Source organism: Bubalus bubalis, chromosome 18 (genome assembly GCF_019923935.1).
Source record: "Bubalus bubalis isolate 160015118507 breed Murrah chromosome 18, NDDB_SH_1, whole genome shotgun sequence".
Lineage (NCBI taxonomy): Eukaryota > Metazoa > Chordata > Mammalia > Artiodactyla > Bovidae > Bubalus > Bubalus bubalis.
In genome coordinates, this window is record NC_059174.1 from 18,382,266 (window position 1) to 18,404,800 (window position 22,535).

A 22,535-nucleotide genomic window follows, 5' to 3' on the forward strand; every position below is an offset into this window, starting at 1 on the left:
CAGGTTACTGAAGAGACATGTACCATCCTCCAGGGACTAGGGTATTCCTGTGAGTGCCGCGGGCTGATTAACGTCAAAGGCAAAGGTGAACTGAGGACTTACTTTGTCTGTACGGATACCGCCAAGTTCCAAGGCCTGGGGCTGAACTGAGGGCTTTTGGTAGGTGCCAGACACGCTGGAAACCCATTTCCTTCTCTGGAGCAAGCCAGGCGGAAGGCCCAGCCCCACACGAGGCACAAAGGGCAGTCCAAGGGATTGGTCACCACCACCTGAGCAGGTGGCTGTGCGTGCGTGGCCTCCTTGGACTTGCACTAGGGGACCTGTCAGCTTGGGGCGATCACCCGGCCTTACACACAGGCGGCCAGAACCTCTGTGCTGTCCGAGTCTGCAGGGTGGCCTCCAGCCCAGCAGGGAACAGCTCATCTGTGGGCCATGCACTCACCCCCAGGTGCTATGGAGGAGACCCCCCTGCCCCGCCCCCCACGGCCTGTGAGCTGCACGTGTGGAACGTGTCTTTTCTCATCCAGGATGGGTGGGAATTCCTTTCTCCCCAGCACACCAGCTACAAGAGCACACACTTCTCATATAGGTATTCTGGCAAATGGAGTTGAAAGATTGTTTTACATCTACAAATGGGTTCAAACAATAGTGGACACTTACTTCTTTTCCTCTTTGGCATGTGTCTGTTTAAACATGGATACATTATTGAGGTGTCACCCTCTGAATGGCTTCTGAGACGCTAGATAAACTCTCTTCCCTCCGGTGTAGCCTCTTCCTTGGTGACCATGGACACGCAAGTGGGACCACTGTCCCATGTGAGCTCACGGGGTCGGCTCAGCTGTGGGATGGAGCTCCGACGAGCGTGGCTCACCACAGCAAGGCAGTGAGCGGCAGAGCCTTGGCTTGAATCAGACAACTTTTAAGCTAGAATTGAGATTAGGTTCAATAAGTGAAAAGCCTTAGAAAATAAGGTGTAAGCTCTCAGCCCTTCCTTGACTCCTCATGCATTCCCGAGAGCCCCCTGCAACCTTGCAGTCTGTCTTAGCTTTATACTGGAAAGGAGTGGCGTCTGAGAGAACCTGACGGGCTGCAGTTCTCCCCTTCAGTCATCACAGCCAGCTCTGAAGAGGACCTACTCAGCATCAGCATGTGCAGAGGTTCCCGGATCTGGGAAGCCAGGCCTCTCACAAACAAGCACTTGCATGTTCTGAGCTGACTGAATCCAGGCAAGTGAAAAAGCCAGGTTTGTGAGATGTGGTGTCTTATAGCACCTCAGCTCCAAAAGAATCCAAAGAAGTCAATCTGTGTTTTAACGTGAGGAAAGACCAAACTGCCCATTCCCTTTTCAGAACTGCCTTCACTGCATTATAACCCGAGTATCTCCAGGGTTTCTAATACAGCTGAACTTCACTGTATAGCAGGCATTCTAGCCAGAAGTCATCCATAAACTCCCCTGAAATTATACAGAAAGTCTTGCACTCGTGAGGCTTCAAAAGATGACACGACCTTGCAGACTGGTGACTGAGCAGCCGAGTTTGCCTGGGACGGGGGCGGTGGAGTAAGCCGGCACCCCAGCCAAGGCAGGGAGGGACGGGAGCCGCACCTGCTGCTGGCCGGTGCTGGGTGCTGGGTGCTGGGGGTTGGGTGGGTGGCGGCAGCTCTGAGGCACCCCATGAGACTGGAACAAGTAAGAATGAATCACGTGAGCTTGCTGTCCTAAAGGAGTTGCACGGTGAAAACGCTGCTAAGGGAGATAAACCTTACTTAAATTGCCTTTCTCACACACCAATTCTTCATCTAAGTACTACGCTGGAATCTATACCCTTGAAATCAGGAGTGACTGGGCTTTCCTGGGAGATCACAAAGGTTCTGTCACTGGTCCAGTGTAGACACACATCAGTGTGCTGGGCCTCTCTGAGGTGGACGTGCTTCTACTCTTGCAACATACAAATTACTGTTTGCCTCCAGCAAAGAAATCCCAATTGGGAGTTTAAAAAATAATTGGTTACCATTTATGTATTTTTCTTTCACTGTGCTCAGATAAGAATAATATTAAGTTTTGAATTTCTGACATTCAGATCATAGTGTATTATAACTGACCATAAAAATCACTTACTTTTTATAAATTCATTTTCCAATTACCAAGTCATTTGTTCACAGGTGTCATTTTGCTTTATGACAAGTCAAGTATTTTTCCTAACACTGACCTCTATGTGTTAGGGACAGGCTTCGTATCTCTGCTAAGGTGGTCTCACTGATGCTAGTGAAGTTTTCTGGTTTCCTTAAGAAAATCTCCTAACAGAAAAGACCATTAACCACTGTATATTGTGTATATGTATAGAAGTATGCTTTGAGAAAGTACATGAAACGACTAGGGGTTATTCTATATACTGAATATTTATAGATCTGTAACATTTGTTTCAAAATGTTATATTTCATTTTTATAAAGTACCAGTGTTTCTCTTTTGTTTAGCTTTTCATAGATTAAATCAGCAATCTGGAAAACCTGACTGTCCTGGAGTGTTTTGAATTTAAATCTTTTCTTGGTCTTTGGGAACTATTTAGCTAAATAGATTGAAAGTTTTAAGAGTTGGTTGCTGCCTGAATTATATTTCAGAGACAAACTCTAAAAAAGACTTGATAAATATATTGATAAATACATATTTGAATGGATTCTTTAATTCTTCTGGCATATGCTTTCAAGTATGTTTTTGAAAGATTAGGTCATCTTAACTCTCTTGAGAGATTCAATTTTCCTTCACCCTACTTGTTAAATGTTAGTTTTCAAAGTCAAGAAAATAATAAAAACAGCTTCCAGCCTGGGTGTTTTAAAGAAGGGCTCCATGCAGTCTGAGTAGGGTCTGAAACTTGATTTGTTCCCTGAACTAGGTTACGTCTAGTGCCCGGTCATAGAAGAGGACCACATATCATTTCCTACTTAAATAATTAAACTGCTCAGGAACTTAACCGTTGCCTTTCAGATAAAAGTAGATAAGTCTCAGTTAAGGGGGCATGGCAGAGTCATAGGTGACCTGTTGAAAAACAGTAAACAGCAACATCAACATTCCTTAAGCTTGGTGATTTCCTTACATATTCATGGACAATTGAGTTTGTATCCTATTTGGCTTGTCCTTTTATTATACTGGGAAAACCCCTCTATAAATGGCAAAAATAAACCAAAAAGGAACACCAGACAAGTTAGTGCTATGAAACTCCTGACATGGTTTTTGTTTTGCTTTTGTGGTGGAAAGCCCTGGTCCTTCCACATAAGGACATAGTCCTCAACATGTGGGGGACACGCTAGTAAATTCTCGAGTTGAATTTGTTTTCCTGGTGTAACAATGGGAATCTCACTGGATGGTAATTTTAAAGAAGAGTTCTCAGTCGTGGTCCTGCCTGTGAAACGTAAGGAAGCAGCACTATCACTCCTCTGCAGGAACTCTGCCCAGGCCCACCCATCCTCTCTCTGCTCAGTGTTCCAATAGGTCCAAATCATTCCTTCCTCACAAGGCCACTTTTTGAATAAATCCTCGAAGTGAAATCTGCTAAGTCAGGAACCATTTGGTTATAATTTCCTTAATGAGAAGAAAGGCAAATATGGGAAAATGAGGGATTTCAATGATTTGGGCAATTTTTTAATGGATGGTCAGGAAAAAGGCTGTTTTATTCTCCAAGCTTTTCTCTATCACTTCATCCGCAGATTCAGCCCCAGGGAAAGGTGAAGGGGTAACTCAGCTGATATGTACAATACAGCTCATAGTCCAGGTTCAGCTTTATTACCTAATAGAAGTTCAATCTCTGGAACATTAAAATTAACTGTTCCAAAGGTTTTAATTAAAAACACAATTTACAAATATTTAATATCTTCTGAAAAGCATTTCCAAGTAATGAAAAAAATATATACATAATATATAATCAAATACCAGATAGATTCAAATCCCATCAGGTTCACACTCAGTAACATCAGTCTTTTTAGGTTCTTCAAAATCTGAAAGAAAAAAAAAAAAGCCTTTATTTAGCACCTTTTTTCCTTTTAATTAAAAAGGGGATGTGACAGTAAAACAGAGTAACTGTTGACAGCCCTTCTTCACTATGTTCAAGGTTAAAGACTGGGCAGGTGTATCACTGTAGTTTTTTTCCCCCGCAAATGTGTGAGGTCTTTATTCCTTAGACAAGATGGAAAGAAAACTCGACTAGTTCACACGTTAGCATCAGAGACAACAGCTTTCAGATGTTGCTGGAGGCAGAGGACTGGTGTCCCCTAGCCCTCCACTCTCCCAGAGACACAGGGCACGCACCTGCCGTTAAATCCACAAGGTTGTTTGCGATGACCGGGGAGGGGACGGAAATCCCCATCGCTTTTCGGACTCCGTATGTGCTTACAACATCACCTGGAGTTACTTGCTGTGCAAGTTCTTTAAGGTTATTGGTCACTTGTTCAGCTAGGGGGAAAAAAAAACAACAGAAAGAGAGTTCAAGGTACTGAAATGTGCTTCCTTTAGATAATTGAAAAAAAAAAAAAGCCCAATAAACATGAATACAGAAATTGAACTGTCCATGGTGTTCCCTTCAGTGTTCCTTTAGAGTGGTATCACTACTCAAGAAATGCTCCCTTTAAGCAGCTTGCTTCTCCAACCAGGGGCTTCCCTGGTAGCTTAGATGGTAAAGAACCTGCCTGCAATGCAGGAGAGCCCGCTTCCATTCCTGGGTTCGGAAGATCCCCTGGAGAAGGGATAGACTACCCACTCCAGTATTCCTGGGCTGCCCTGGTGGCTCAGATTCTACGAGGTACCACATACCAAGATGCATTTCTCTGTATGACGGACCCAAGAGACAGATCATGTTGGGAGGGGGTCTGGTGCTCAGACGCTCATTCTGGGCTTCCTGGAGCTCTCTGAGCAGTTTGGTGGTCTCATCAAGTTTCCTCTGGAACACTTCAGCTTCTGTGAGAAAAATAACTTATTAAGGACATCATGGACATCTTGTATCTGATCCTGTGCAATAAACTGAATACTGTGCTCTGGGGTTTTGCCATTATTGCTTAGTCCTCTCTCCTCAAAGGAGTAATCCCCCCTAAATGAAATCAACACCACAGACAGGCTTTACTATTCACTGAGCTTGGCCAGTCACCATGTTCCTGCAGTATGGCTATGCTAACCTGTGCTACTTTGACATTACATCTTGCCTGCCTGTGTCAGAAAGTGTTTCCTTCAAATCCTCTGAAGACACTCACCTTCAGAGTCAAAAACTTCAACCGGAGCTCCAAAGTTTGTTACTGCTTTCAGTGCTGTAAGCTTGTCTTGATTATTGGAGTCCAAACACCCTGTTAGTTCAACTTCTGTAACCTGCTTAAAAAAAAAAATTACCTGAGCTTGCTAAGCCCTGACAGTGCTAGAATGAGAAGTTAGTAAGATGGCTTGTGTTTATAAGCCAAGTTATTTCACTTATTTAGAGTTATAATTCTGATGCCATAAAAACCCTTAAAAGGCCATTCCTCAATCCTGGCGGAAGTGTCCCTAAGCTCACACTTCTTGGTACTGGAATGGCGTGCTTTAAACACTCTGTCATTTGTTTCGTCGCCACTCTAATGATGAGAGCCTCGTCACTGCCTTTGGTGACTGCGATGGTGCTGCGGTTTCGGAGGTTCACAGGCAATGTTTTAGTCCATACGCTGGCACTCCCTCACGGCACAACGTAACCCTGAGATACTTCTGGGTTCTCCTCTGGGCCTCAAAGTCAGGCTGTTACTATTGCATGGGAGAAACAAAATCCTAAAATGGGTAGTTTTATTTTTGGAATCTCAAGACTCAGAATTTCCATAACCCCAACACTGGTTTTTAGGAAATGATCAACTGTGACGATGAGTAACTCAAAGTTAATGGTTCCATTTACACTCTGGTATTGCACTCTGAGCTCAGACACGTGGGCTAAGTGTGGTGGAGAAAACCCTATCAGTACATACTCAGGTCTGCCACCTCAGCTGGGCCCTTACAACTTGACTCAAAACACTTCTCACTCAGCTTTCCTTCCCATTCTCCAGCTCTCCTTCATTCTTACCTGTTCACCACGTACATGACCTTGCCTGGCTCATCTTTCTTGGAAAATGACATGACTTTTTAAGTACCATCTACATTTGCATCTATCTTTACTTGATCTCCCATTGTCAAGTTTTCTTTCCTGTAAAAGGCTTACAACTCTCTGATCTAAGTCATGTAACTCACGGCGTCTTTATCTTGTCACCACCATTTTACTGAAATTACTCTGATTAAGGTTACAAATGACACGTCCTAGAGGGCTTCGTGTGGCACCTGACACTGCGGGACTCTTTCCTGCATGACTCTGCCATGCTTTTCCTACCTCAACCATTGGTCTTTCCGAGGGTTTTTGGCCTTTTCCTTATGTGTTTCTTCATGTGTTCTGCCTGGACAATCCCATTCATTTAATACCTACAATGATTCTACCGTGACACTAATGATCTCTAGATCAACACACCTCCAGTGATGTCCCAAACCACTCACCAGCCCTGAAACCAGATATTTCTTTCCCTGATGAAGGTTGCTCCTTTTCCTGTACATCTGATGTGAGCTAACAATGCTAGTATCTACCATGTGCATCAGGCCCTATCAATTTTACTTCTACTGTATTTTTCTTTATTGTACATCTTCATTCTCTTCCATTACATTGTTATCTAGGCAAAAAACAACTAGCTTAAGTCCCATAGCTTTTCACTGGTCTGCTCCCTCCAGCACCCACTTCTCTTCCACATCTAATCACAGCAGTCTCTGAGGAGAAAAATCTCAACTTCTTAGCACTGCATATACAACTTGTCATCTGCTGCTCCTCTCTCCTGGTACCCTGTGGTCACTCACTTGCTGGGTGCTCTTTTGCCCTGCCTGCTCAGATTATGTCATTACACATGGAGTTCTACCCACTTCATACACCTGGCCCTGCGCTGGGAGAACCTTGTTCATCTTTCCAGACCCAGTTCATCTGGAAGCCTCGCTGTGAGGGCTCTTCCAGCTTGTGTTCCCACGACATGGACACGCACAGTAACCAGCTGTGGTTCCCTTGTTCACATGCTTGTCTCCCGCACTCACTGCTGCGACCCTCTCCACGGGCAAAAACAGTTCTTTGATTTCAGGAGATAATAAATATTTTGCTTTTAAAATAAAAGCTTTATCATTTAGGCTTTTTATCTTATTTGCCATTTAAATATTTCTTGTAAAGAAATGAAATATAATCACCTCCATTTCTTTTGCTGTGTCAAGTATCCTAGTCTGGCCTTCGTCTTCAGGAGATGACTGTAAGGATAAAGAAAAACACTTAATTAAAGAAAACATCAGGTGGCTAAAATCTCTGACAAACAGAAGGCAGGAGAACCCCTAGTGTATTCTACATGAAGAGGCAATATTCTCAAACAGCAGCAGATGTGTATAAAATATTCAAATGCTACAGAGAAAGTGAAAACTTCCTATAACCCTAGTCTTCAGAGATAATGCGTATATAAATAACACATATATCATGTGCAAAAATCAATGATGATCTGTTATCTTCTCTTGAAAGGTTATACTGTGATTTATTTAACTGATTTCTAGTTTTAAAAAATTATAAAAACTGTATTCCTTACATGTAACTTCTGTCTTATTTTCTAGTATAAATTCTGAGAAGAACTGCTGGATCAAAGGGCAGAGATATTTTAGATTTGAAATATACTGCTGTATCAACCAAATGAAAGATAAGCAATTTTAATTCAAGACCTTTAATTAATTCAGATTAATTAATGGGAAGTATACAGTAAAAATATTTCTGAACTGATGTAAAGCTGAATGTTTTTTAGGTGATGTAAAGAAAGCAGTTTTGTGCTAAGATACAAGACCGTACAGCAGTTCTCACTGAACTTCAGGCACTGACTCAGCTGCGCTGACAGGCCGTCCAAGGACCAGCAGGCACAGGTAGTGAAGGCAGAGCGCACAGCGGCTGCAGGCCCAGCCACCAGAAGAGCCATAACCCCCAGAAGATGCAGGGATCCTCTAACCATGGTGACACGGACATTCTGGAGATCAGCTCTCCTCTCCACTGAACGAACATTTTCTGGTTCTCATCTTTGAGTCACGTCTCTGAATTACCCTGGATTATGAACTATGTCCAACTGAACTGGAGCTAATTTACAAGTGTTAACAAAAGACAGCAATGAGGAAGCTTTTTATTTTTTTACTTGAGGCTCCACCACTGTATTATTACTACATAAGGAAAAGGACATTCCCTATCATTTTAGTCAACTCAGTGTCAAGCCGGTGAGCCCAGACTTCCTTTTTTTGTTCGGGTACTAAACACAAGCTGACTTCTGGGTTATAACCCCAAGTTTTGATTTCTACATTTCCAAGATGAGGAGATAATGACAATCATCTGGCCCTCACAGATCCTGGTAGCCGAGTTACTTGTTTCCGTTCATTGTCCTCCACCCATGGGCTCCACCCGGGCTGGGCTGTCTTTTCAGTGGAATGGAGTTCAGCTGCCACACTGGTTAATCCCATGGTTTCATAACACTGATGACTAACACTGGAGAACCAATGATAAATCACCCTGTTCTTTAGCAGCATTCTTACCGTCTCTGACTCCTGCAGGGTTCTAGAATGTCCTCCTTTTGTTAAAACATCCAGTAAACTATCTGCCATAACATATGGATAATCTTGGCATGTGGCCAAAAACTCATGGATGCTGGAAAAGAGTGTTGGGAAAGTCACTTTCATATAAATGATCTCCACTGGTGTTCTTCCTATTACAGCCAACTGTTTAATTAGATGCCTTTAACTTACGCCCACGATGTGAAACTTTCCATCAAGACAGAACACAATTATACTTACATATTTACCAGTGATAGATTTATCATCATGAGAGAATTAAGCAATATCAAGAACACCATGAAAAGGAAATGCTCCTGGGAGAAAGTTCAAAGAAAAATAAGATCTCGGTGATGGTGGGGATGAGGGCTCAGTCAGTGGAATTCTTTGCTTCTCTCTCTTCACTCCTTCCCTAAGCTAAGTTGCTTCAGTCGTGTCCGACTCTGTGTGAGACGGCAGCCTACCAGGCTCCCCTGTCCTGATCGTATTTGCCTCAGGGCTCTCGTATGTACTAAAACACTCTCAAAGTTACACCTCCGGGTTGGACCACACTCTTTGGCAGCTCCATTTGGAGGTCAAATAGCCTCATAATGTCCAAAATTGAATTGCTGGATCTTCCTCCTGAAGCAGTCCATCTAAAATCTTCCCTCTTAGTAACAGCAACGTCATCTTCTATGCTTCATCTAAAACCCTGGAATTCTCCATGACTTAGTTCTCTCACACCCCACTTCAGTGAGTCAAGAAATCCTACTTAGGCTGATGCCTGGAAAATACGGCACCAGCAATACCTTTATGTGGAATGCACGGATGAATGAATAGTCGAGAAAGCATTTATTCAAGCTGGTGAGAAGAGGTCTAAAGGATACAAATGGCCTGATCTGAAACCACAGTCACTGACTTGTAGAAACACCGCCACCACTACCACCATACATATATGAACGTGAACGACTCCCTCCTTCTCAGAAAACCAGGAAACTGCTTAATCTACTGGGTTAAAGTCTTACACATAATGAAAGTTTACAAAATTCCACTGCCAAGAAGGAATAACCAAGCTAAGCCCAACCCAAGCCAGAATGCCAGTAAATCAGGATGGTATCTCATTATGCTGATGCCATGCAAAGTACCCAGCATCCTAAATAAGAGCACACAGTTAGCTTCTCACAGAAACATGTGATGAGGGCTGGTGGAGTGGAACTGCCAGTCTCCTGGGGCCTGACGGGTCAAACAGGCTTGGATGGGGGTCGGCTTTGGATCAAACCAGGTCCTACCTATCTTGGGGAAAATGTGCGGTGGCTTTGACTTTGATTTGATCCCCCACAGCGATCAAATCTGGAACAACTCACTGATGCACAAACATGTTACAATGAAGCGGGTGGCACACCCACATCCTGAAGCAACGAGCTCCTAAATTCGAGTAAGCGCAAGTACAAAACATCTTCAAAACATATTTTTGTAAGAATTAAAATACTGCAGATGCCAACACCAGAAAATATTAGGGAGACACATGCTTTCTTTAAAATATTTACTTTCCATTAAAGAATGATGATAACTAAGGGTCTGTTAATTGTCAATTAAAAAATTACTGAACACATTTCTTACCATTTGAATAACTCTGTAGGTCTAGCAATAGATCCCTTATGCGTATCAGTGTTTTAGGACAATGCAGCTCTTAGAGTACCAATGAACTGATGACTCACCTGAAATCACTGGGGAGATCAGGGTCTTCCCCATAGGTTGAATAGATTAAATCAGAATCGTCCTTGCTGATATTTGCAAACGTGGAGTCATAATGTGGTGCATAAGAACTGTAGGGTCCATAACTCAAGTATAACACTGTTGATGAAAACACACACAGAACCACAATACTATTCTTTAACTTGTATGTCAATCTATTTTTCTAATTATTAAAGATTATTCCCTTCTAACTTTGCTACTTCACTGACTGGCAAACAAATCCAAGGTAAATTATTTTCTCCAAAAAATAAGTCACAACTTATAAGTCACAACTCAAGTGAATCTTTTCTCACAATGGGGAGGGGAAAAACAAGAAAGAAAACTCATTCTGAATATTAATACTGATTTTTCAGTTTCTTCTTTAAAATATCTAATTAATGTTGCAAAAATACCACAAATAGGGTTAAAGTCATGGTAATTATGCTTCTTTCCCTCAACTCCTTGAAAATGAGAAGAGAAAAAACTTTACTACCACATGGGAGCCTTACCTGGAGTTACTTTGTTCCTTTTATCTTCTTTGAAACCCTGCAAAGTATTCACTCCAGACTGAAGTCTTCCAGTTGTCATCCCCAGTCTCACAGGACAATAGCCTGGTTCTAAAACAAGAGTGAGCATGGTGGAGCCAGCTCATGTGGCAGTGACCCCATGGTGCTCTGCAGAGTGTCTGTGGACACACTGCTTCATGACATCCACCTGACTCCGGGCAGCCCTTACTATATCCATATATATATATATATTTTTTTTTTTTTTTTTTTTTTAACCCATTTTTAACAAAAAAAAATCTGAGCTGAGAAAGGCAGGAATGTAGCCAGGATCCAAATCTGGTCCTTTTCATCATACTCTGCAGCATCCTCGTATTCTTTATAATCATGTTGCACTTCACTTTAAAAAACATTTAAAAGTCGGACCTTTCAGTGTTAAGATGATGGAAGTAAACCAGTAGAAAAGGTCAAGTAAAAGAAGGGGAAATCCCTGATTAAAGACAAGAATTCGTAATACATTCAGGATAAATTAATCTCTACAAGAGGCAGACTTGTACTGCAGGGACGAACAGCCTTTAAAGACGAAAAGCCTGTAAACCAGGCATGAACCCCTGTAATGATGTTGGAAATCTGTGATATAAGCATAAGAACAGAGAGGGATGGTGTCAGGAGAGAATGTGGTCTCTAACAAAATCCAACAGAAAAGATTGTTTTCTTCTGAAGAAGAGCTCTGGTTTCTGTATCAAGACCACCCTGGAATAGAGTCTACTTCCACACGTGATCAGTGTGACAAAGTAGAAGCACTTGTGAGAAACTCCAAACCTCTGAACAAAATCTTCCTTCCTTGGTAAGCATCTGGTGTCTTAATTGGTACTAGTACCTCCAACCAGGAGGATGAAGCTGAGACGCGAACAGGGGCATCTTCCACTTTAAACCAGTAAACTGGCCTCCTGGGGGAGCAGCTGTTGAGTGTGAGGATCAAGTCAGTGTTGGCCGCATCTGAAAATGTCTACAGGAGCTGGAAACCCAGAAAACCAGACCAAGAGCAGAGACTAGAACCCCAGGACAAAGAAAGGGGCAGATCTTTGTGCCTTTTAGAAAGGTTTCACCTAAATCAACTTAGCTGCATCTCTTATCACCAAATTTTCATCACTGATAAGTCAGAAAGAGCAATGTTCTCAATCCTGTGGCATTTTCTAGGACCCAAGACCCTAAAAAATTCTACTATGAGAAGTTCATATAAAAGTAAAAAATGGGGCCAGAGCGAAAAGAGCAAGCTGTAGGTAGTGGCGGCAGCAGCAGTGGGGTGTGGGCAGCGGTGTCGCGGGGCCACAGCCACGGCAGGGGCAGCCCCTCCGGCCTGAGCAGCAAGGCCCGGTCTGTGGCCTGTACCTCTGCATCAATCTGGAATGGCTGCAGGGCCTCACAGTATTTTTTTTTTTTTTTTTTTTTTTTCAAAAAAAAAAATTAAATAAATAAATAAAAAAGTAAAAGAGTTTTGTTTTGAAATCACAGCACCAGTTTCTTTTCTTCTAAGTCAAGGAGCCTATTAATGTTCTCCTGCTTCAGCATTTCAAAAGTGCTCTGCAGTGCTAAAAGGAAACATCGACAGGCGGGCATCAAGCTCTCCTCTGCTTCAAGTTTTTTTTTTAACGTGCTATTCCCCAATCCCTTACTCACCACTTTGGGATCAACCTAAACATCTCTTAGGGAAGCCGTCTTTGACCTCCAGACACTGTTACTACTCTGCTGCTCTGCTCCCCTGATGCACTGATTCATGGTGGACAGGCTGCCACCTCTTGATTCTTTTTGTTATTCTTTTCCCACCACACAGCATGTAAGGGAAAGGACTTGTCTGTTCCTGTTTCGTTCCCTTTTACACCTAGCTCCACCTCCAGCTCCTAAGACAGTGCCTTCCTCATTGCAAGTAATAAATATTGGACGCTATTTCCTGGAATTTTGTCATTATTCATTTCTGTATCCCCAATTATCTCCCTCCTAATGGTAGTAGGAAGTTATTTATAAACATTCTCATGCTTATCACAACATGATTCCCTCCAAGATAAATGATACATATTTTCCATTCTTACCTCAAATTTCAAAATATTTCATTTCCATTAAAATATCATTTGAAAAAATAAAAGTATGACTGATGTTCTGAAACAGTGATTCCTAACCTTTATAATCTATCAACCATGGTGAAAGATATAATGTCATTTACTATATATTATTCCACTACCATTAAGGTACTACTACATGGCATATATATTCATTTTATTCCCTAAAAAGTCCGTTAAATTTTATTATGCCATAGTCTGAAGGTTTTGAGATATTGCCTGAGTCTTTTTGAGGTATCTCAAAAAGTGCCAGTCTCTTAAAACAGGGCTAGAAATGACTGCCTAATATTTTGGGTTTGTTAATGATGGGTATGATAGTACAGGTACTTAGATATATTTAAGTCTTTTTTCATGTGGACCACATTTTTTAAAGTCTTTATTGAATGTGTACAACACTGCTTCTGTTTTATGTTTTGGTTTTCTGGCTGCAAGGCATGTGTGATCTTAGCTCCCCGATCAGGGACTGAACCCGCACCCCCTGCATTAGAAAGCAAAGGCTTAATCACTGGACTGCCAGGGACGTCCTAGGCACTTTATATTTTAAAGAAAACTTGATTTTGTAGTACTTAGTTTGGGATGAAATAAAGTTAGGCTGGCTGTTAGTATAAAGTATAGGATACCCAGACAAATTCTTTATAGATGATGACAGTTGGGTTTATCAATATTCAGACTTGCTCCTCTAAAATGTTCACCAGGGGACTGCTCTTTGCCACATTAGCATCAAGTCCAGGCGCAGTCTAATTCTGTGAACCCACCTCCTACAACAGGATCCACAGGATGGAGAAGTCCCAATGTTGTCGTTCCATCTGGTTTTCTCCTTTCAAATTCACACTGCAAAGACCCAAAGTATTCAAATGGCATGAACTGTTCTATATATGATACATATGTATGTTGCTCACCAGAAAACCTCACCTTAGTTTAGTCAAACTAATATTACAGGTGGCTATCATCATACTCATATCAACTTTCACATATGTATACAGGTGCTGATGGGTTAAAGAAATAAAGGTTAGAAAACCTAAGAATTTTAAAAGAGCTGTGTGGGTGCTTAAGGCCACCAAGTTCTGTTTAAACTGTTTTAAAAAAGTATACTGAAAACCAGGAAAGGGAAGTGACTTACCTAAACCCATGGATTAATTCATTTGGTTTTAGAACCAAGGTGCTAAACAACATGACTTCAAAAGACCATGTATGTTTTCTTTTAATCTTAAAAGTATGTGGTTCATTTCCCAACATTTGAACACATTAATGTCCCTTAAAAAAACCCCAAACCCTTCTAGCCAGTAACAGAGGATAATATGAATTATGTACTTTAAAAACAGGTATATTACTACTTTTTCTTCTGTGAGCGCTATCCTGAAGAGCTCTATGGCAGATATGGATTAAAAGTACACAAGCAACTTAAAAACTAGAAGTTTCAGACAACCCGAATTAGTAGGTAATGAAAAGAAAGGAAAAGCTCCATCACCTGACTATTAACAAGCCTCCTGGTCAGCTTTCCTCCAGATTCCTTAACGATGCGGTCAATCTGCTCCTGCTCTCTTTCTAAATTATTGCTTTTAAATTTATCTTCCAGCACATCTTTGTCTTTCCTGAAAACACACATTAATACTAAGTAAAAAAAAAAGAAGAGGAGAAGATGAAAACATTAAAATGTAATTCTAAATATGAATACAACCAAAGTGGAGAAATTTGTGCTACTGACACCAATTAAAACTTTGTTCCCTAATGACCTGGTAAGGGGCCCCAGCAACACACAAACACTAAGGCAAGCCAACTAGCTGGTCAGTTCCCTCCCGGTGTTCAGTATTATTTGTCTTACACATTTATCTTAGTATATTCATAAAAATGAACCATATCTCAAATATATTTTAAAAGCAGAGGGGTGCACAATTTGTTTTACAATTTGGTACACTGAAGTCCAACTTTTAAAATTTAAAATAAACATATATTACAATGTATACATCTTAGAAATATAAGAAAAACCTGTCACAAGTTCACGTCGTGCTGAAACAGCAGGAGTCCCAACCTGCTAACTAAACCCCTCTCCCAGAGCTGACAGTCAGGGCAGGTAGGTAGCAGCTGAGCGGGATGGACACATTACGCAACTGAGTCAGGCCACATCAGCCGATGGCTGGAAGGACCGTGGTTCACACTGCTACCAGCTGACGCTAGGTGGAAAACATGCACACATTTCAGAGACAGCCCATCTGTTCAGAAGGCAGCTTTAACTGTGCTTAGGCTTAAGTACGGGCTCAACTCCTTTGTGGAATGAGGTAATGAATATACAACTTTTTCTTAAATAGCTCCATTAATATAAACTCACTGTCAGCATGAGTCCCTCGAGACTATTTACTGGTTTTAAAATGACTTCCCTACAGAATAGACATTCAGAACTATTTTCTGAATTGTGTTTAGACAATGACAAACTGTGCTTTGTATGAGAAAAGGGTGTCAGGTCATCAAAATGGACTCTGACAAAACCCAACCAACCATGGACCCAAGGCAGGCCCCCGAATTGTATTTTCTCCCATTACTGGCATGGAAAAGACAGCTTAACCGTAATATTCCAAAGATTCTTTACTTTTTATTTTCCTTATTGGGATTCTTGAAGCCCTGAGCCTCAGCGTCTCCAGCATCGTCCCTCTCTCTTGGCCAGGAACCGCTGTCCTCCCCACTCTGCGAGGTGTCTGTCCTGTCTCTCTGCTTCCGACTTTTCTGCAAGTCTGCCATGAAGTCTATGCTCTGCTTCAGGCTCTGAATTCTCTCCTAAAAATATTCAGCAGTATTCTTATTGTGTATTTGCCATTCATTTGTAAAGTAATGCATTTTCCCCCATAAGAGTTTACACTTATCCTGTCATTAATTAGGGAAGAAAAACAATTAAATGTAATCCTACCAACAGAGCAGAATAGTTAGGAACCAGGACAATAAAGTCTATTCCTTAATTCAGATAATTTCCAACATAAGAGAATGCTTTGCAACTTTATTGCATCATCAAAAAGTTCACAGGAGAGAATGTGTGAATAAAGACTAAATATTCTTAGCAGTAGTAAATTTAAAGTTTAGTAGAATAGTGTGTTAAAACTTCATATTTAATAGAACAGTTCATCTTCTGAAATTTATGAATTACTAGATATTTAAAACAAGCATGTGAATATGGGAAGATCTCTTACATTTTGGTATCCTGGGATGGTCACTGAGGACTGGCATTTTTCTGTGGGAAAACACGCCTCAAAGAGAAAAGGCTGCTAGCAGAGTTTCTTTTTAAGAAGGCATAATGTTCTAACCAAAGAAGTATTGTTTCTATTCTGTGAAACATGTGAATTTTCCATTGCATCCCTTACAGTCTGTGGTTTCTGGACAAATGTTAAAGAGGCAGACTTGTTCCTAGCAACTACTCTGCCTTTTAATTCTGCATTGTCAATGGACAAAATATGGAGTGTAGTCTCCTACATAGGAACAGCAGGGAAGACTTCTACAGAGTAACAGAAACTAGAACTGGAAAGGACCAGAGGTCATTCAGATAAGAACAATGTAGCCCAGAAATGCTAAATGACTCCACTAAGGTCCCAGAACCACTGACTAAGAGCAGGCCTCTTGGATCTCATAATGGGGCCTTTTCTCTTCATACTCTGCTGTGTTAGCAGTGCAGACTGTGACAGCCTCAGGAAACGGGCCCTGCTAATTTTACTGCACTGTAGTTTTTAATTATATTAAAATATGTATGATATATATATAAATACATATATAACATACAAATGCTGCTGCAGAGAGAGAGTGCACTTCCCTCATAGCTCAGTCAGTAAAGAAGCTGCCTGCAATGCAGGAGACCTGGGTTTGATTCCTGGGTGGGGAAGATCCCCTGGAGAAGAAAATGGCAACCCACTCCAGTATTCTTGCCTGGAGAATCCCATAGACAGAGGAGCCTGTCAGGTTACAGTCCATGGGGTTGCAAGAGTCGGTCACAACTTAGTGACTAAACCACCATAATTTTTAAAATAATGTCAAAACTATTTAAATAATAAATTTTATTGTAGACAAAGACATGGGTAAAGGAGAAAATAAGAACCTTGTTAATTTATTATCTAGAGAGGAAAAGTGTTAACAGATTTCACATTCTAGTATTTTTCTAAGCATTACACATATTAGCAAATCAGAATTATACTGAATAAGCAAATTTTCTTTCAGTTAATAAACTATATCTCCCCTCTGTTTCATTAAATATTCTCTAAAATATTTTAAGTAACTGTATAGTATTTTATCCCCTGTGTGTCCCATGGTCTAATTAATGACCCCCTACTGAACATTAAACTCTTACTTTCAAGTTTCTGCTATTAAAAATAAAAATCTCTAGGAATCCCTATCTCTTTAGAATAAATCAGAGGAGTAAAACAGCTTCCCTGGTGGCTCAGTGGTAAACAATCTGCTACAAGGCAAGAGACCAGGGTTCGATCCCTGGGTTGGGAAAATCCCCTGGAGAAGGGACTGGCAACCCACTCCAGTATTCTTGCCTGGAGAATCCTACAGACAGATAAGCCAGGTGGGCTACAGTCCATGGGGTCGCAAAGAGTTGGCCATGACTGAGTGACCAACACGTGAGTAAAAATACTAGGTCAAAGGGAATGAATATTTTTTCAGGCTTTTGATGTTTACTGTTAAACTGCTTCCCAGAAAAGTTTTAACAGTTTTTAGTGTTTGAACATTCCACCAGTGTTTGAAATTTTCTCTGACTCCCTGGCAAACTGATTAGTACCATAAAAAAAAAAAAAAAAAATACTGGACTTTTCCTGGCAGTCTAGTGGTTAAGACCTGGAACTTCTACCGTAGGTGGCTCAGGTTCAATCCCTGGAACTTAGGGGTGTGATCAAAACAAAAAACAAAAAACAAAAAAAAACCTAATTTTTAAAAACAGGTCTTATTTTAATATGTACTTAAAAATATTAGTTTGATTATTTCTATATGCATTTAGTGGCCATTTGTGTTTCCTCTTGTGTATGTCACTTAAGTCATTTTTTACTCATCTACTTCTAGTACCTGAAACAGAGGCTGGCATATAGAAGGTACTCATTAAGTGTTGGTTAAATGAATGGGCTTGGATCACAAAGTTCTCAGTAACCTTTTAACTTCCATTCTAGAATTTTATAAAGCAGAACCTACATTAGGAATATTTTCAAACTTAGAAAAAACAATGCATCAAATTAAAATAATTCAATTAAAGGAATTTTCTAAATTTCAACACAAGTCATGGAAAAAAGTTGAGTTTAATTAATTTTACTTTAAAAGCTGAAACTCCAATACTTTGGCCACCTGATGCAAAGAGCTGACTCATTTGAAGAGACCCTGATGCTGGGAGGGATTGGGGGCAGGAGAAGGGGATGACAGAGGATGAGATGGTTGGATGGCATCATCGACTCGATGGACATGGGTTTGGGTGAACTCTGGGAGTTGGTGATAGATAGGGAGGCCTGGCGTGCTGTGGTTCATGGGGTCACAAAGAGTTGGACATGACTGAGGGACTGGACTGAACTGAACTTTAAAAGCAATGTCTTTCTTTTTCGGTAACCAAAATGTCTCCAAATCAGCATACTGTTTATCAATTCTCCATTTTACAAATGACTAAAGGGTTGATTCTTTGCCATTTATTATTAATGGCTACCACCTATTGTGTTAGCCTATACCTATACGTGTTATACCTATACCTATATTGTGTTATACCTATACGTTTGATTCCTGGGTTGGGAAAATCCCCTGGAGAAGGGGCTAACAGTGTACCTATAACCTATCAGTACAGGTATCGAACCTGTACCTACTGAGCTCTCACTCATAGGGTATAATTCTGTGAGGTAAGTAATACTGTTACGCCATTTTATATGATGGTAAAACGGTTGAGAACGGTCACATGGCCTGCCTAAGGTCACATAAGTGTCTCAATAGCACAGCCAGGACTTGAAATCTGATTAGTCTGATCCAAGGTCACTATAAATATAATACAGCATTTAGTATTTATTTAGGAGGTCAAAACAGTTATTCTTCATATGTCCACTCTTTATAAAAATAACACATCTACTAATAGTCACTATTTGTGTATAACTGAAAAAAATGATGAATGACTGCTCTACAACTTTTACACTGAATTAAAAACCAGTTATTTTTCAAAAGACACCATTCATGGAAGGGTGTGCTGGGCTCTCTTGGGACATGTGCTATTAAAAAGAGTAACTCAGAAGGTCTAAATTTAAACATTTAAAAATCACTGTTGTAAGAATCTCTCCCATCTAGGGTGGAGAGAATAGTCAACAGGAAGCTATAACACAGGATGGGTAGGGCTCCTCAACAGGAAGAGATCTGAAGGAAAGGAAGACAACAGAGAGAGAAAGGGGAAAGTGGACAGAAGGTTTTTTTTGTGCTTCCAGCCACCCCACCCCCAATAAAATGCAAGAGCTTCTGGAATAATTTGCATCTTGTATTAACTATATTATTTAAAGATGAGAAAACAGTGGTAAATCAAAGTTGAAAAATTTACTTGGATATATTATGTTTGCAAATCAAACCTTATTCTAAAAATTAAATGTGCATATTCTGGAGAGAACACTGCATTTGTTGGGTGTACCTTTGCTTCAAATACAAAAATAAATATCTGCAGGTTAAAAAAATTTGAATATGGCTTGGTCTTGGATTCTGAGTATTTCTGCAAAGGATGGGATAAACACTTTATATTCCCCTTTCCTCTGCATATTTTGCCAAAGATGGGTAACTGGCTTACATTACAGCTTCCCAAGTCTTTAGGAAAGAGTGGAAATTGATGTTGTCTAAATATTAGGAGTGCAAGAATGATCATCAATCTAAATGTTTTTCTTTCCTCAGTTAAGTGGATCCAAGAAACTTTCAGAGCCAAGCACACAGACACCAAGACATCTGCACCTCAAGCCAATTCTTTAAATGTAAAACTGTGACACAGATCAGATCAGATCAGATCAGTCGCTCAGTCGTGTCCGACTCTTTGCGACCCCATGAATCACAGCACGCCAGGCCTCCCTGTCCATCACCAACTCCTGGAGTTCATTCAGACTCATGTCCATCGAGTCAGTGATGCCATCCAGCCATCTCATCCTCTGTTGTCCCCTTCTCCTCCTGCCCCCAATCCCTCCCAGCATCAAAGTTTTTTCCAGTGAGTCAGCTCTTCGCATGAGGTGGCCAAAGTACTGGAGTTTCAGCTTTAGCATCATTCCTTCCAAAGAAATCCCAGGGCTGATCTCCTTCAGAATGGACTGGTTGGATCTCCCTGCAGTCCAAGGGACTCTCAAGAGTCTTCTCCGACACCACAGTTCAAAAGGATCAATTTTTCGGCGCTCAGCCTTCTTCACAGTCCAACTCTCACATCCATACATGACCACAGGAAAAACCATAGCCTTGACTAGACGAACCTTTGTTGGCAAAGTAATGTCTCTGCTTTTCAATATGCTATCTAGGTTGGTCATAACTTTCCTTCCAAGGAGTAAGCGTCTTTTAATTTCATGGCTGCAGTCACCATCTGCAGTGATTTTGGAGCCCAAAAAAATAAAGTCTGACACTGTTTCCACTGTTTCCCCATCTATTTCCCATGAAGTGATGGGACCGGATGCCATGATCTTTGTTTTCTGAATGCTGAGCTTTAAGCCAACTTTTTCACTCTCCTCTTTCACTTTCATCAAGAGGCTTTTGAGTTCCTCTTCACTTTCTGCCATAAGGGTGGTGTCATCTGCATATCTGAGGTTATTGATATTTCTCCCGGCAATCTTGATTCCAGCTTGTGTTTCTTCCAGTCCAGCGTTTCTCATGATGTACTCTGCATATAAGTTAAATAAACAGGGTGACAATATACAGCCTTGACGAACTCCTTTTCCTATTTGGAACCAGTCTGTTGTTCCATGTCCAGTTCTAACTGTTGCTTCCTGACCTGAATACAGATTTCTCAAGAGGCAGATCAGGTGGTCTGGTATTCCCATCTCTTTCAGAATTTTCCAGTTTATTGTGATCCACACAGTCAAAGGCTTTGGCATAGTCAATAAAGCAGAAATAGATGTTTTTCTGGAACTCTCTTGCTTTTTCCATGATCCAGCGGATGTTGGCAATTTGATCTCTGGTTCCTCTGTCTTTTCTAAAACCAGCTTGAACATCAGGAAGTTCACGGTTCACGTATTGCTGAAGCCTGGCTTGGAGAATTTTGAGCATTACTTTACTAGCGTGTGAGATGAGTGCAATTATGACACAGATGATCACCACAAAAACTGGAAAACCACGTGCACCTGTGCACGACTTGTTCCTACTATCCTCCAACTCCCCTCAATTTCAGCCTGAGCTCTTGATTCCGATTTCTTTCTCTTCCTCATACCCATTTCTTTTTCTTTTTTGCAAAATCATTCTATCTTGTTCTTCTTGGTATACTCCCTACTCTAGCTCTTATCTAAAATCAGCATATTAATGCTAGCAATTATCTTGGAGACCTTCTTCTCTACAGATAAGAACACAGAGGCCCAAGGTCCACAAGTTAGTGGAAAAGAGATAAAACTGGAACCCAGTCTTCTGACTTCCTGCCAAGATACGGTTTGTCTCAGTTAATTTTCCATCTATTCAGAGCTGTGAGTAAAATCTCACAAGACGTGATTCATCTGGTGAGTTCTCCTCCTCTTCCAGTAGATGCAAGTGATCACTCAATTTCATCAGCCACAGCTCTGCAATGAGACTCCTGTCACTCTTTGCCACTATCTGCGGCATCTTTGTTTTGAATAAGTTATTGTGTAAGCTTCCTCATGAAGCTTGATGATGATAATGATGTGTCCTCTACATACATTTCTCCCACTTCACACACCTTACTATGTATCGCTTCTTGTTCTTCAAGGGAGAATCTGCTCCTGTGGGGAGGTGGCTTTCAGACAATTACGAGTGATTCCTCATTTGTCTATTTCCTTTCTTTCTACCTGAAGGAGATCCTGTGTTTCACCAGAACATTAGCTTCCACCCCTGCAAAGGGAAATAAGGTGCTTTCCTTCCAAAAGATTTCATAACTCATGTAATCTATCCTGTCCTGGAATTCAAGATGATGTCTGTTTCACAGTCAATATAAGTCTATCTGATGAATACCAACTCAACAGCTTTCAAATAAATAATTACAAGTGAATGCCAATATTTATTTCTATCAATTCCAAATGAGAATCTTCCTGCTGTAATTTTCTTCTCTATGTTAAAGTTTTTTTTCATTTAATATTTCCTAGTTTAATATAACCCGTCTATAAAATAAAACCTGAACTGTATTGGATCTGTATCACTATGAACAAAATCAAAGGAATATAAAATTTATAATAATTATTATTTATGACAAAGAATTTCCTTTACCTGGCTAAGAATTTTCATCCCTGAGTGCAACAGCTTTTTCGCAGCTTTATAATAAATCGTCTCTGGTTTGTTGTAAATCATAGCGTTAGTACACATTAGTTTGAAGTTATCCTGCAGAGAAAATATTAGGGAGGAATGCATTAAGACAAAACAAAGTACCCTCCTGTCCTGGTCTAAAATTACGCAGGTCCTCAAAAAACTCAAAA

At 40.8% G+C, this 22,535-nt stretch overlaps 2 protein-coding genes across 15 annotated transcripts in view; one reads left to right on the top strand and one right to left on the bottom strand.

The window, feature by feature from the left end:
- ADCY7 (adenylate cyclase 7) overlaps nucleotides 1-2,506 on the top strand; it is a 64,853-nt gene extending 62,347 nt beyond the window's left edge. For all 9 annotated transcript variants that reach the window (XM_025268638.3, XM_025268636.3, XM_006048954.4 and 6 more), the window contains one exon: nucleotides 4-2,506. In XM_025268638.3, the coding sequence (XP_025124423.2) occupies nucleotides 4-150 (147 nt within the window). In that variant the 3' untranslated portion in view covers nucleotides 151-2,506. The remainder of the gene's footprint in view (nucleotides 1-3) is intronic.
- The window catches only part of BRD7 (bromodomain containing 7), a 49,350-nt gene continuing 27,390 nt past the window's right edge, over nucleotides 576-22,535 (bottom strand). For 2 of the 6 annotated variants that reach the window (XM_006048948.3, XM_025268640.2), the window contains 12 exons: nucleotides 22,330-22,440; nucleotides 15,539-15,723; nucleotides 14,423-14,546; nucleotides 13,710-13,785; nucleotides 10,844-10,951; nucleotides 10,319-10,454; nucleotides 8,607-8,718; nucleotides 7,245-7,301; nucleotides 5,234-5,348; nucleotides 4,800-4,943; nucleotides 4,299-4,442; nucleotides 3,755-3,988 (listed from right to left, as the gene is read on the bottom strand). In XM_006048948.3, the coding sequence (XP_006049010.1) occupies nucleotides 3,933-3,988; nucleotides 4,299-4,442; nucleotides 4,800-4,943; nucleotides 5,234-5,348; nucleotides 7,245-7,301; nucleotides 8,607-8,718; nucleotides 10,319-10,454; nucleotides 10,844-10,951; nucleotides 13,710-13,785; nucleotides 14,423-14,546; nucleotides 15,539-15,723; nucleotides 22,330-22,440 (1,368 nt within the window). In that variant the 3' untranslated portion in view covers nucleotides 3,755-3,932. Of the gene's footprint in view, nucleotides 925-2,378; nucleotides 3,576-3,754; nucleotides 3,989-4,298; nucleotides 4,443-4,799; nucleotides 4,944-5,233; nucleotides 5,349-7,244; nucleotides 7,302-8,606; nucleotides 8,719-10,318; nucleotides 10,455-10,843; nucleotides 10,952-13,709; nucleotides 13,786-14,422; nucleotides 14,547-15,538; nucleotides 15,724-22,329; nucleotides 22,441-22,535 lie in introns of those variants that run through there. The other 4 variants (XM_006048949.3, XM_044931830.1, XM_044931831.1 and 1 more) reach the window with 4 other exon arrangements.